The sequence below is a fragment of the Thamnophis elegans genome, chromosome 10 (genome assembly GCF_009769535.1).
Source record: "Thamnophis elegans isolate rThaEle1 chromosome 10, rThaEle1.pri, whole genome shotgun sequence".
Classification (NCBI taxonomy): domain Eukaryota; kingdom Metazoa; phylum Chordata; class Lepidosauria; order Squamata; family Colubridae; genus Thamnophis; species Thamnophis elegans.
Genome location: NC_045550.1, coordinates 46,552,030 through 46,567,721, shown reverse-complemented (window position 1 = coordinate 46,567,721; position 15,692 = coordinate 46,552,030). Strand labels below are relative to the sequence as shown.

Below are 15,692 nucleotides of genomic sequence, written 5' to 3'. Positions count from 1 at the left end.
AATCAGCTCAGCAGCTAATTGAGCAGTGATTTTACACATTATAGTAAGCCAAACAGAAGGTATTAAAGATATGAGACACCATGATCAAGGCATCATAGTCCGGGCATGAGTGCAATTGCTATACAAGAGGAACCTGTGCAAAAGTCTCTCTGGCCATGACTCCAGACAGATCATTGATCAGGAGTATCCACAGATTGTGTCCCAACACTAGCCTAAACGTGAGATCGCTAAGAGGTGGCATGATAGTTGAGTTTCAACATTTGAGGGATTGTTACAGAAAGGAAAATGAAGATTTATTATTCTGAAGACAGAGTAGGTGGGACAATGAGTTGAAGCTCTGAAGAGAGTGGTCTGAAGTGAAGATGAGCAAGAATATCATCAAGGAGTAATTTTCTCAGAGAGTAACAGCAGTAACTTGTCTTTGGGGTTTCTTAAGATGTTAGCTATTTTTTGATCAGTGTTCTTCTCGGCTTCTTTCAGAAACTTCCTGAATGGTATCTTTTTAAAAGACATAATTTTGAGAATAAGAATATTTGCTTAGTATTTACCCTCCCTTTCAATCTGCATATACTTTCATGATATAACCATGTGCATAGTAAGAGATTGCAAATCTACTCCTAAAAAATGTAAAATCCCACTTGCTTTGAGCTCAACTTCTAGTCCAGTGTTTCTCAACCTTGGCGACTTTAAGTCCATTGGACTTCAACTTCCAGAATCCCCCAGCCAGCACAGCTGGCTGGGGAATTCTGGGAGTTTAAGTCCAGGACTTAAAGTCGCCAAGGTTGAGAAACACTGTCCTAGTCAGTTTAGAAGTGTGCAGCCATTGCTTTCTTCTGACTTACTCGTTTTAACTAATGAAAAATTGAGGATCCTGACCGGATGGTAAGATTATTGAATTTGTGAAAATATAAGATTGCTATCTTTGCACAATTTCTGGAGTGTTCTGTAAATACAAGAAATTTATACTTTTGAAACTTGCATACTTAACAAGTGTCTTTAATACAGTATTTATGTCCATGATTAAAAATATAAATATTTTGATATGTAACAAACCATATTCTCTATGTTTTTGTCCATAGGTTTGGGAAAATGAAGTTGAAAGTGGTTTATTCACTCATAGCAATAGGCGTGGTCATCATTATTATCTTAGTCTTGAGTTTCCTAAATAGAGGAGAAAAACCCACAGAATGTAAGAATTCTTCCCAGAAAAATGGTAAAGAGGAAGGTGGTCAGGATACTGGCAGCCAAGTATTTCAAGATTTAACCCCAGAAGAGATAATGCAAGTAAAGAGGTATTTACAGTCCAACCTGGGAGTGCCACTGGTAGAGACACCTCAAGCCAAACCATCAGACAACTGCATTCATTTCATAACTTTGCAGCTCCCTCCCAAAGCACAAGTATTACAATTCCTAGATGATCAAGGATCTCAGCCACCACGAGAAGCTCTGGCTGTGGTCCATTTTGGAAATCAGCTGGACCCCAATGTGACAGAATTTGTGGTGGGTCCACTTCCAGACCCAACATATCATGAAGATATCACAGTAGAAAAATATGGAAGGAAATTGCCTTATTATCAAAGGATGGTTTTGACAAATGAGTTTCGTGAAATCAATAATTTCTTAAAGAGAAATGAACACCCGAAGGCTCCAAATTTCATGCAAAAAGTTCTAAATTACAATGGAAGCAATCTTCGGTATGGCAGACAATTGCCACCAGGGCTAAAATCAGGAGATCGCAAAATATGGGTGAGCCATTTCCAGAATGTAACTGGCCCCTATTTGCATCCACTTGGTTTTGAGGTCCAAGTGGATCATTGTAGCTTGGATGTTTCTGAGTGGAAGGTAATAAAAGTGTTCTATAATGGACAATACTTTGAAGATATGGAAGACCTAGAGAGGCAATTCAATATGGGAAAGGTTAGGGTAGACAAGGTTAAAGAAGCCCCTCTTGATGGGGGCTACTCTTCATTGAAGCAGAGGGTGCCACCAAAAGATCCAGGCCCTTTGCAGTATGAACCTTGTGGACCACGCTATAGGATTCACAAAAATCATGTCACTTTTCTGAGCTGGAGTTTTGCATTTGGAATTGATGCAAGCAGGGGTCCACGTATCTTTGACATCAGGTTTAATGGAGAAAGAATAATCTATGAGTTAAGTTTGCAAGAAGCAAGTGCTATCTATGGCTCCAACAGTCCTACTTCTATGTTGACCAGATACATGGACATCAGCTTTGGACTTGGTTCCAATATCTTTCCACTCACCCAGGGAGTAGATTGTCCTTATTTATCCAGTTACTTGGACTGGCACTTTTTTTATGATAGCCCATTACCTGTTAGCCGTAAAAAGTCAATCTGCATCTTTGAGCAGAATGCTGAGTTACCCATACGAAGACATTATGAAAGCATCCAGTCTCCCTTTTATGGAGGGTTGGCAGATTCAAATCTGGTGTTTCGGACTATATCTACAGTTGGCAACTATGACTATATCTGGGATTTTATTTTCCACCAAAATGGAGCTGTTGGTGTTCGAGTCCATGCCAGTGGGTACATTCAAACTTCATTTTACTTTGGAGATGCCGAAGACTTTGGCAATAGAGTCCAAGAATGGGTGTTGGGAACAATTCATACCCATAATATTCATTTCAAGGTGGATTTGGATATTGGTGGTAAGTAGCAAAAGTGTTACTAACTTTCAAGGAAATTATAGGTTCTTTGTCTCAATTTGCTTTCTTACAATTATTTTAATGATTGTAAGTTCTACAATGAAGAAAAACTCAACAATATGCTTCCAACAGGGGAGGAACATAAGTATTATTTTTGAAATGTTCTTTAACTCTTAGGTGATGAGATTGCTTAAAATCATCCTTCTTTTTCTTTTTTCATATTAGGATTTTCTTTTTTAAAAATTTATTACTCCATTCCATGGTCCATTGCTCCATGGAATAAATATTTTTTTTTTGTTAATCAAGGATATTTATTTCATTACTTGGTTTCTAACAAAACTGTCAGAATAAGATAAAATCAGTGACTACTCAGCAAAATATGATGGCATAAAACTCTAATAATTATCTGTTCATATATTTCTGGGATTTGTAAATGTGAAATGGTTCTAAAATCAGCAATTGGAAGTGCGGGTATTTTGCATGCTAATGCAAAAACTATATAAAAATGGTTGGTACCTTGGATGCAATCCCAAACAACTAGAGCATGACTTGAACACCATAGGCATTGACAAATTATCAATTAATTGCAAAAAGTAGCTTTACTCGGAACAGCTTCCATCTTGCAATGATACCTGTAACACCATCAAACATCCAGATTACCTATGCCAGGTACTTGGAAAGGACTCAATAGGTAGACAAAAATGCCAAATGCAGTCTCAACATCTGGCTGACTATGTGACAAACTATAATAATAACAACATAATGGTCCTGAATTAAATTGTAAGCAAGTTTTCTTCTCAAGTAGAGATGATTAATAAGCAGAAAACCCCTCTTTGCTAATATACAAAAGCATTGTCATGGAAAGGTGTGAGATTGTGTTACCTGGTGCTGCGTCCAGGCTTCAGTCTGGCAGCTGACAGCTGCTGTTCCTGTTAGCTGAGCTTACGGTTAACTTTAAATGTTAGCAATAAAAACTGTTTACTTTTACCATGTGTCTTGCCTCAGTCTGTAAGTCCCCTTGCACTGGGACATAACACATAGCTTGCAAATATATATTTAAAAGATGGGAAGTTAATATGTTCCCACCTTGTTTCAAGTACATATTAGCAAATAAATAACATCACAGAAAGGTTTGTTCTAATAAACTATTACTTGAAATATTTCAGTTATGCCAAATCTTTAATTCAGCTTGATCATTTTGATATTTCCTTGTTTATTAATATTTGCAGTGATTTTTTACACTGACATATTTGGATCATATTAAATCTGAAAAATTAATTATGCGTACACATAACAATTTCATCACTTTGTCAGCAAACATTTATGGTATAAACAATTTGATTTTAAGAAACTGAAAATGCAACAAGAATGTTTTCCTTTATCAACAGCTACTCAAAGTACCAATTGTGCTATTTGTTTCCTTTCTGAGGTGTGGAAAATACCCTGGTTGCCAATGACATGGCTTTCGAGACTTTGCAAGCTCCTTGGAGCCCAGAAAATAAGATCCATCGAATGAAAATGGTTAGGGAAGTTTTGGACACTGAGAACAAAGCGGCATTCCGTCTCCATGATGACATGCCCAGATACATTTATCTGGCATCCAACTGCACCAATAAGTGGGGTCACGACCGTGGCTATCGGATCCAGACAGTTAGTTTTTCTGGTGACCATTTGCCAGAGTCAGATCCAATGGAGCCAGGCCTAAGCTGGGGTCGGTAAGTGACTGATTTCTAAGTGTCAAAGATGAATCCATGGCTTTCAGTTTCAGCACCTTGAATAAAATAGGCAGGAATTACTAATTTTAATCTTAAAGAAATCTGTATTACCATCTTTCTGCTTTCTTTAGCCATTTGTAGATGATGGGATACTGGATGTCTCTGTCCAAGGATATTCTCACACCTGGTCAGAGAAAGGCAGAGTGATGCTACCCAGCTGCCAACCTGTACTGTGATTGGACCATGTGACTGAAAGTTTTTCTACTTTCTCAAAACAATCAATAACATGGGCCAATCATAATAGAGGCTGGCAGGTGGAAAGCATCACTCTGCCTTCCTCCTTGGTTACCAAGAAAAAAATTTGTTGTTTTGGCTACAGGTTCACCTCTATCTCAATTACCCCTTCTCTATCTCTCAGCTCCAGTGTGGCAAAACTGAAGCAGTCAAAAATGGCTTCTGTCAGGTCAGCTTCAGGACTGACACTGGAAGTGTTTAAAAAATGATAATGCCCAAATTTTGCTAAAAAAGACACTTCCAGTCCCAAGATATAAACTACAGTATATAAAGGAATGAAGTGTTGTCCAAATTGCAGAATTTCCTCAAGCTCACATTTCACACTTCTAATCATGACAGGCCAATTAAATCCCTGGAACTTGGTTTTATTAACAATTCACTACTGGATTGTGTAATAAGAAACAGTTCCTTTGACAAAATTTTGTATGTTTGGGCTTTGATCTGCAATCATGTTTGGAAGAATAGTATTACGACGTCCCATTTTTAGGAAACTATCATCAGTCTGAGAGCTCTTCTTGAGCTTGATCTAAGATAAATGCTACAGATTATTGGAGGATAATACTATCTAGCAAAATAGGCCTTACAATTTTTCATTTACTCCAACATATCCCAAAGTGACCAAGAAAATCCCAAATCAGATAAGTTTTGAGATTTATGGAAGTAACTTTAAATTTAGACAAAAACTATTGAGACGTTTTTAGTAAATGTAAACAACATAAATTAACGATGGTATTGTGAAATACATTTTTAAACTCTTGCTATCGTTTCAGCTAGAGCCATATCTTGAGTACAAAAATCTGACTATTGGTAGCTGTATGTGTCTTTCAAATTGCTCTGATTGAATAATTAAAGAATCAAAGCCTTGTTATTATAAATTTTTACACTTGCATGTCAGGGCATAATTTGAAGTGCTGATTATAAAATTTTGTTTTATAATAAGTTTTAACAAAAAAATGCCCTATCTATTATAGTGGGCAGTCATGGAATAGAAGGGCCATTATATTACCCTTCAAGACTTATTCCTGGAACCATAAACTCTTAAAGAAGAAACATAATAATGAGTAAACCTCAATCTCTGCAATTCTTCTTGTTTTGCCTTATAAGTTATAAGCTAGCTGTTACCAAGAGGAAAGAAAATGAACCTTTCAGCACCACTGTCTACAATCAGGTTGACCCATGGAATCCTCCCGTGGCTTTTGCTGACTTCATAAACAATGAGGATATTGTCAATGAGGTAAGTGATGATGAACTCCACCTAGCACTGAAGCACCTTGCAGGTTATTATCCCACAACCTGGTTACTGTCCAAATGCATTGGAATTGAAGTCAAACGTATTTGGAAGACATCAGAATAGAAAGGTAGCCTATTGGACTGTCACCTGAAGCTTACTACGGAAGTAGGCTAATGCTGCTAAAGGTTTTAGAGGAACAAATAGACATTCAAATGTCTGCTCAGAGGACAAGGTAAATTTTTCTGCATCAGGCCTCAGTTTTCCTGTTTGCATTCTTGTTAGTTGAAGTAATGGGACCTTGGAAAATACACTGAGCCAAACTTGCATGCATGGGATTTATGCCTTACTGCTTGCATTTGTTTTTAATGGCTTTTTAATACCATGACTAATAAAATTTTGCAGAATGGATCAAAGGTCTTTGCTAACAATTTTGTACTCCCAGTTTTCCATTTCTACATATCCCAAATTCAGAGTAGGCAAACATAAAATTATGCTGTCAGATTATCCTAGATTTTACTACATCTGCTGCTTTAATGAATAAACTTGGTTTCTCTGAATCTGTTTTTCTATCTTTTTCTATTTAGTAGATCTTGTATCTTAGATACCACAATGATATTGTCCCCTTTCCTTTCCTAGGATCTGGTTGCCTGGATCAATGCTGGTTTTCTCCATATTCCACATGCTGAGGATGTACCCAATACTCCAACCCTTGGGAATGTGGTTGGCTTCTTCTTGAGACCCTACAATTATTTTGATGATGACCCTTCCATGTATTCTCCAGATAGTGTTTATTTCAACCGCCTGCAGGACCCGACTTCCTGTGCGGTGAACCAACTTGCATGTCTGGCAAAAATAACTTCATGTTTGCCCATTTTTCCTTCTTTCACTTATGAGGGTTTTCAAAACATGACAATTTTCTAATGCCTTCTTTTTGACAGGTGCCTTGGAAATTGGGAACAAACAATGAATGTATATTATAGGTGTTAATACTAAGGTGTTACTTTCCTCACTAGTCTTTTACGATGTTCATTTTATTTATGTATATGTGCCAATTACTTGTGACTCCTATAACCTCGAATAATGAATGTCAGGAATGACACCATTTTGAAGGAGGAGCCAACGTCGCAACAACACAATGTGCGGTCTCGACTGTCCGAGACCGCCATTGACACTTTTGCCACTGGATGGTCCAGCAGGACCTAAACCATCCCGGAGAGATGGTGATCAGGAAGACAAAGCCTTGCTGGTCTCAGGGACACCACAAAGTCCCTGATTGACCCAAGGGAAGTGCTTCAAGCTGGTGGCAAACAAGTAGCCCCCAGGCTGACAAAGTCAGAGATGGCTCCGGAAGGAAGGAAGTGAAAGTGAGTCCATCGGGTGAGGTCTTTTTTTTACTCTGAGAAAGATTGCCCAAAGAATTTTTTTTTAAAGATAAATTAGTCCTTTAAGTAAAAGAATAAAGCAGGAATTTAATTCTTATTGGACTGCCTTGGAAAGTTTTTATTCTTTCTTGTAATGATACTTTGTGGATTGAAGTGATTGCAATGTTTCCTGTTCCTCCGTTTGAAGTGAATGGATTTTTTTCCCCCACTATTTTTTACCACCTTATTTTTTGGCTTAAATTAAAACTCTCTTTTTTATTTTAACAAATTCTCCCTTCCATTTGTTATTAAATCCCACCACAGACAATTAAAGATTTTTGTTTTCCATAAAATTGAGAAAACGTATGAAAAAGTGGAATCTGCCATTCGGAAGCCAGAGTCTGAAGTTCCTTCTTTGAAATAATGTATCCTTTGTTCATTCCTATTTGATCTTACTGACTTTGTAACTGAAGGATCTGCAACTTGATTACAAAATTTGATAGTCAAGGGCACGAATTGCTTTTTGCAGGTGCTCTTGAAAAATATTTTGGCTAGAGAAGGAAAAGGAAAGAAAAAGATAGAACCCTTCTCCTTTGAAATGTACAAATGAACTTGTGCTTAAGTTAACCTAATATATATATATATATATATATATATATATATATATATATATATATATATATATATATATATATATATATATACACACATACATACATACATACATACATACATACATACATACATATATATATATATATATATATATATATATATATATATATATATATATATATATATATAAAGCTTGGAAGGCTAGAGTGGCAGTGGCTATCAGACTCCTCTTTTCTTTTTTTCTACTTCATTTTTTTTGGGGGGGGAAAAAATGGATCAATATCCAGATGAGGAAACCTTAAAATTTTGAAACATCCTGGCTGGAATTCAAAATATTTTAGAAGGATTTGGGAGATTTGAGAAGAAGTTGGATAGACTATTGTTTATCACAGCAAAAGATGATGGGGTTGGAGCCGCAAAAATTAAAGAAGAGAATGAAAATATAGAAGATATAGACAAGACAATAGATGAACTTATTAATGGAGCAAATATGGATGAAAGAGAAAAGAAGGGAAGATGGAAAAGTGAATTTGACAATTTGGAGCTTTATCCCAGATTTCAAGATACAGGAGAAAAAAAAAGGTGATAATGATGGAGCTAAGAAGAGAAACCTATTCAGAAATAAGTTTGACAACCAAAGACAAGTTAATGTTAATAACAATTCAAGGGCAACAAGACTATTTGAGAGATCTTTTAAGCAATAAAGTGTGGAAAGAAGTTTATAAAAACTTTATAAAGGAGCTGAAAGGAGAATTGGCACAACAATTGACAAGAGAGATACGACTGTTTTGCCACTGAAAAGATACAGGTTGATAATGAAAGTTGATGATAAAAAGTTAGCTAATTTTTGGTGATTAATAAGTAGGGATTTTAGTATTTTGTAGATGGTTTTAGATTATCATTGAATGTTTATTTGTTAACATATAATTAACTATGACAATAATAATGAAATTATAACCTTAATTAGTATAAGTAATCTGGTTATAAATTGTAAATTGGGACTTGGTGAAAAGACCTATAAATTTTATTAATAATTTTTTATTTAGATCTTGTTATAAAGGTATAATTACTTTGGGTCTGAAGAGAGGAGATGTGATATAAATATAAAATAATTTTTTCGTTAACTACAATAATAACAAGGAAATGTTAATGGAATTTTTTGGTGATTAATAAGTAGGAATGTTGAGAGTTTGAGAGTTTATTAACATTTATAGGCCGCCCTTTTCCCTGAGGGGACTCAGGGCGGCTTACATAAAATCAGGAGGGGGGAATACAAACAATGACGTAGACACACATAGAGTAAAAATAATGAGCAACATTCATTCATCATTCGGGAGGGGCGGCTATCTTTGTCCCCAGGCCTGACAGGCTAGCCAGGTCTTGAGGGCTATGCAGAAGGCCTGGACGGTGGTGAGGGTACGAATCTCCACGGGGAGCTCGTTCCAAAGGGTCGGAGCTACTACTGAAAAGGCTCTCCTCCTTGTAGTTGCCAGCCGGCACTGGCTGGCAGATGGAATTCGGAGGAGGCCCAATCTGTGAGATCTAATTGGTCGCAGGGAGGTAATTGGCAGAAGGCGGTCTCTCAAGTACGCAGATCCACTACCATGAAGGGCTTTATGGGTGACTAGTAGCACCTTGAAGCGCACCCGGAGATCGACAGGTAGCCAGCGCAGCTCGCGGAGGATAGGTGTTATGTGGGTGAACCGAGGTGCACCCACGATCACTCGCGCGGCCGCGTTCTGGACTAGCTGAAGTCGCCGGATGCTCTTCAAGGGCAGCCCCATGTAGAGCACATTGCAGTATTCCAGCCTAGAGGTCACAAGGGCCCGAGTGACTGTTGTGAGAGCCTCCTGATTCAGGTAGGGCCGCAACTGGCGCACCAGGCGAACCTGGGCAAATGCCCCCCTGGTCACAGCCGTCAGGTGGTGATCAAAGGATAGCTGTGGATCCAGGAGGACTCCCAAGTTGCGAACCCTCTCTGAGGGGTGTAGAATTTGACCCCCCAGCCTGAGTGATGGAATATTGGTCGAATCTTTGGGAGGGAAGCACAACAGCCACTCGGTCTTTTCTGGGTTGAGTACAAGCTTGTTAGCCCTCATCCAGTCCATAACGGCCTCAAGGCCTCAGTTCATCACGTCTGCCGCTTCATTGAGTTGGCACGGGGCGGACAGATACAACTGGGTATCGTCCGCATATTGATGGTATCCCGTGCCTGCGGATGATCTCTCCCAGCGGTTTCATGTAGATGTTGAATAGTAGGGGGGATAAGACCGAACCCTGAGGCACCCCATATGTTAGGGGCCTAGGGGTCGACCTCTGCCCCCCCACTAACACCGACTGCGACCTGTCCGAGAGGTAGGAGGAGAACCACTGCAGCACGGTGCCTCCCACTCCCACCTCCCGCAGTCGTCGCAGAAGGATACCATGGTCGATGGTATCGAAAGCCGCTGAGAGGTCAAGGAGAACCAGGATGGAGGGATGTCCTCCATCTCTGGCTCTCCAAAGATCATCGGTCAATGCGACCAAAGCGGTTTCTGTGCTGTAACCGGGTCTGAAGCCTGACTGGAAGGGGTCGAGATAGCTTGCTTCCTCCAAGGACCGCTGGAGCTGGAAGGCCACCACCTTCTCAACAACCTTCCCAAGAAAGGGAAGGTTGGAGACTGGGCGATAGTTATTAAGAACAGCTGGATCCAGAGATGGCTTCTTCAGGAGGGGTCTCACCACCGCCGCTTTTAGTGCGGCGGGGAAGTTCCCCTCCCGAAGAGAGGCGGTTACAACCGCCTGGATCCAGCCTCGTGTCACCTCACTGCTGTTAGTAACCAGCCATGAGGGACACGGGTCCAGTACACAGGTGGAGGCACTTACAGCCTTCATGGCCTTGTCCACATCCCCGGGGGCAACATCCTGAAACTCAACCCAGAGATGGTCTACTTCATCCTCCTGTGCCTCGGCTGGAACTGCAGAGATGGAGTCCAAGTCCGACCGAAACCGAGCAATTTTGTCCGCTAAGAATTGGGCATAATCCTCAGCTCTGCCCTGCAAGGGTTCCCCCGCTTCCCTCTTATTTAGTAGGGAGCGGGTTATCCTAAACAGGGCGGCTGGGTGGGACTCAGCGGACGCAACCAAGGTGGCTATATAAGATCTTTTCGCTGCCCTAAGCGCCCTGGTGTATTCCTTGGTGCTGGTGGTTACCATTGCTCGGTTCGATTCGGACTTATCGGACCTCCATCGGTGCTCTAGGCATCTCCTCCGGCGTTTCATCTCCCGGAGTTCCTCGGTGAACCAAGGAGGTCTCCGGGATCCGCCGCCTCGGAGGGGCCGTAGTGGCGCAATCCAGTCAAGGGCCTCCGATGCTGCCGAGTGCCAAGCAGCAACCAGAGTCTCTACCGGATTGTGGGAGAAAGTATCAGGAATGACCCCAAGCTCCGTCTGGAACCTTAACGGCTCCATAAGTTGCCTGGGGCGGAACCACCTGGTCGGTTCCTCCTCCCTACAGTGGGGGTTTGGTCTCCGGAAGTCAAGCCTCAGTAGGCAGTGGTCTGACCACGACAGGGGTATGATGTCGTTACCCCTCAGACCAAGATCACAAATCCACTGCTCCGAGAGGAATACGAGGTCGAGCATGTGACCCGCTGAATGGGTTGGGCCCTGGATTACTTTGGTCAAGCCCATGGCTGTCATGGAAGCCATGAACTCCTGTGCCCCATCAGAGTTTTCACCGAGCGACAGCAAATTAAAGTCCCCCAGGACCATCAGCCTAGGGAACTCAATTGCCAGCTCGGCTACCGACTCGAGGAGCGAGGGGAGGGCTGCTGCAACGCTGTTGGGAGGCAGGTACATTAACAGCAGACCCACTTGACCCTTGAGGTCCAACTTTATCAGCAGAGACTCACACCCGACAAGCTCCGGAGCAGGGACCCTACGAGGAGCTAACGACTCCCGGATAACAATAGCCACACCCCCACCCCTTCTCTGGGCTCTCGGCTGGTGCAGCACCTGAAATCCTTCTGGGCACAGCTCTACAAGTGGGACTCCTCCCTCTGGGCCCAGCCAGGTTTCAGTAATACATGCCAGGTCTGCCCTCTCGTCTAAAATTAAGTCCCGGACGAGAGGAGCTTTATGTACCACAGACCTGGCATTTAGCGACAGCAGCCTGAGTCCAGGGTCCTGACTACTTGCGCCATCTGGTCTCGGAGTGGGACTCATAGGGCCGGAAGGAGGGATCTCTGTAATGTAGCGAACCCTCCTTCCCCGGTAATGGCCTGCCCTAAAGTCCCCGCCATATCTGCCCCTCCCTGTTACGACCGTAATACTCCGACCCTCTCCCGTGTCTCTGGTCCCCTCAACCACCCCCATGGCCCCCGCGTCTCCCGGCAGGTCCTCCGAATCATACATACCCATGCACTCCCCCAAGCAGTCCCCACGTAAGAGTTAAAACACAGAAAATTACAACAATATAATAGTAAAAAGTGGGACATTCATTCATCTCATGCGTATCCCATACATATCCCATACAAAGAGAGAAGAAAAAGATGAAAGAAAAGAAAGAAACTAAAATAAGTTGCGCAGTTAATTACAATTTAAAAAGCGAGATCAGATAACAGAACTGGCTCTTAGTGTTCAAGGTTGAAGTGGCTGGAGACCAGTTACAGTTCAGGTGGAATATATGGGGAAGTGTCTTATAACCCCTCTCTTCTAGCATTTTGTAGAGAGTTTTAGATTTTTATTAAATGTTCATTTGTTAACATATAATTAACTATAATAATAATGAAATGATAACCTTAATTAGCAAAAATAACTTGGATATAAATTGTATTTTGGGACTTAGGGAAAAGACCTATAAATTTTATTAATAATTTTTTGTTTAGAGCGTGCTATAAAGGTATAATTTCTTTTGGGCCTGATGAGAGGAGAGGTGATAGAAATAGTAAATAATTTTTAGTTAATTACAATAATAACAAGGAAATGTTAATGGACAATGTGTGTGTGTGTGTGTATGTATGTATGTATATGTGTGTGTGTGTGTATATATATATATATTTCCAGGAGCTACTCCTGGAAACACCAAGCCTGAAGTAGCCTGAAGCAGCCTGAAGATGACGAATGAGACTTCGTTGAAACGTCGCCAAGACATCTCCAATTCTACGCGGGAGAAAACCCGAACAACTAGAGACATATATATATATATATATATATATATATATATATATATATATATATATATATGTGTGTGTGTGTGTGTGTGTGTGTGTGTGTGTGTGTGTGTGTGTGTGTGTGTGTTTATTTGTGCTGATAAATAAATAAAGGGAGACTAGTATAGATCTATTTCAAGCTATTTAGCTCTCATCAGCTAGCCATACCCTTACTGGGATTTGAACCTGGGCTATATTACATCCTAGGCAAACTTCTTAGCCATTAGGCCACAGGCTCTTATCCGTTATCAGCGAAGCCAGGGTGAAAGGTATCTATTAGATTTTTTACAACCCCTGGTAAGCCCCAATTATGGGAGGAAGCTAACTGCTTCCATCATCTGTCTATCGGCTCGTCACAAGAGTCCATCACGACAGAAACCCAATATTTTTACTGTTGCCTTTGTTATATTTTGTGTGTTTTTATTTGTGCTGATAAATAAATAAAGGGAGACTAGTATAGATCTATTTCAAGCTATTTAGCTCTCATCAGCTAGCCATACCCTTACTGGGATTTGAACCTGGGCTATATTACATCCTAGGCAAACTTCTTAGCCATTAGGCCACAGGCTCTTATCCGTTATCAGCGAAGCCAGGGTGAAAGGTATCTATTAGATTTATATATATATATACACACACACACACACACACACGCACATACTTACATATACATATATATATATTACTAGTAAAAGCAAATTGGATATAAGCTTTAAACTGTGAGTTGGGGGAAAAGGGGGGGAATGCTTAGATATTTTACTAACTGAATTTGTTTCAGAATATGTCATAAGGGTGTAATGTTATTGGAGGTTTATTGGAACTGCGAATGAATGCCAGTAGGTGGCTGTGTCTTTAAATACAAATGATTTTAGATAAAAACATGTTTAAATAATTGTAATTAAATGAGAATTGTGGTACAGTGATAGTAAAATACATAAATTTTCTTTTTTGATTTAAAATGTGCAATTTAATTTGAATGAAGTATATGTAAGGATTGTGGAAGAAACGCACAAAATGTATTTGTAACCAATCGACACGCTTTCTACAAGATGTAATGAAAGATGATTCTTTTTTGTGTTTTTGTTTAATTAAAACAATAAAACTTAAAAAAAAGGAATGACACCATTTTGAAGTCTTCTATGACCTCCCAGCCACAGTAATCCTACTTCAAGGCACTCAGCAACAACTTGACACTGTTGTAGTGATGTAGCCCTCTTTGAGGTGCACAGATGAGCCACAGGGGGAGATGGATACATGTTCCTGTTGTGAAACAGCATAGCTTTGAGCTCCTAGATAAACTGTTTATGTGTATGTGCCAATCATCTGTGACTCCAATAGCCTCCAATAGACTGGCCACATTGTTGCAAAAGCACAGCCCATCTTGCTAACTGAAGAAGTTCAGAAAATGTGGGTGATGCTTTATCTGATCTGTTACTTTTATATTTTCATCCAATAAGTTCCACTCCCTGAGCCTAAATGACAGAATCTCAGCATGGGACTTTTAAAGACCAAGTTCTTTGATCAGGTCATTGATGTCTTTCTGGTTGGAAAGTATGGCTTCCTCTCCTCAACTGCATCGGTAAAATTGTAATTGTGTCTCCAATATATTCCTTGCTGTCTAACTTACTTCTCACTTCTGAAGATGGCTTAGCACTCTTTGGAGGAGTGGGAAAAGGGAGCTCAGGGCAGTGTGATTCATTGGCAATGGATGAAGGCAGCGGTGAGATCCTTCCAGTTTAATGGATCTGACATGCGCTGTGTGCATATGCACAGTTTATAGAGACTCTTCCACAGGAGAAAAACAGCTGAAGTACGGCAATGTATTCTGCCACACCTATCAGCTGGGCTTTAGAAAAGGGAATATAGTATAGCGCAGGGGTGGGCAGGAGGGCCCAGCTAAAAGTCAGAGCGAACCGGTTGACTCCCAGCTGATAGTCAGAGCTACCGATTTGCCTGAACTGCTCTGAACCAGTAGAATCCTGCCCCTGGATAAAGGAATGTCTGGATACATGATAGTAAACACTCCACCATGCAGAAGTAGCAGTTGCTTGAGAGGTCAGATGGTTCCTGCCAAATTCTTAGAGTAATAAACTTCATGGCCCTCCTTTCTCCCCTGTACCAGCTGGTAAACATAGCAGAATTATATAATATTTTAAAAAATGATATTACACACATTAAATGATATTGTGCAAGATATTACTACAAGGCATAAAATGTATATTGTAGTTTGCATTTTCCTAGAATTTTGGAAATAGTGAAAAAATTCTTAATTACAACTCTTAAACTATAATATACCATTGAAATTTCGAACAGCAGAGTTTTCTTGCAGTGTTTTGATCCCTGACAGACATGCTGAAATATGTTGTTTTGTAGGCCTCATATACCTTAACAGATGCTTTCACAGAGTATTTTTTCACTCTTGTCTTGATAAACTGTCCACACATGTAGCAAAATGTACTATATCTGCTGGATGCAAGCAACTTCTTGATGCCATTTAAATCAAATATTTCTATTCATATTCTCTTATTCAGCAATTAGACAAACTAAAATGTTGGTTTAAGGCACATGCACTTTTATACTTCTATGGAAACTACAGGATAGACCAAAAAAGTACTATAAAGATCT

General features: G+C 40.3%; 1 protein-coding gene across 1 annotated transcript; it reads left to right on the top strand.

Annotated features, from left to right (window-relative positions):
* The first annotated feature begins 1,089 nt into the window (after positions 1–1,089).
* Positions 1,090–6,823, top strand: LOC116514338 (membrane primary amine oxidase-like). Its single transcript, XM_032225883.1, has 4 exons — positions 1,090–2,665; positions 4,092–4,377; positions 5,776–5,905; positions 6,539–6,823. The coding sequence occupies exons 1-4, from the start codon at positions 1,090–1,092 to the stop codon at positions 6,821–6,823; spliced, it is 2,277 nt and encodes a 758-aa protein (XP_032081774.1).
* The last annotated feature ends 8,869 nt before the right edge of the window (positions 6,824–15,692 follow it).

What these genes read in the sequence shown, in the direction of transcription:
- LOC116514338 (XM_032225883.1), top strand. Translation starts at nt 1,090, where the DNA reads ATGAAGTTGAAAGTGGTTTATTCACTCATAGCAATAGGCGTGGTCATC. An exon ending in CCAGGCCTAAGCTGGGGTCG is followed by an intron (nt 4,378 to 5,775) that starts GTAAGTGACTGA and finishes TTGCCTTATAAG; the next exon opens with TTATAAGCTAGCTGTTACCA. An exon ending in ATGAGGATATTGTCAATGAG is followed by an intron (nt 5,906 to 6,538) that starts GTAAGTGATGAT and finishes TTCCTTTCCTAG; the next exon opens with GATCTGGTTGCCTGGATCAA.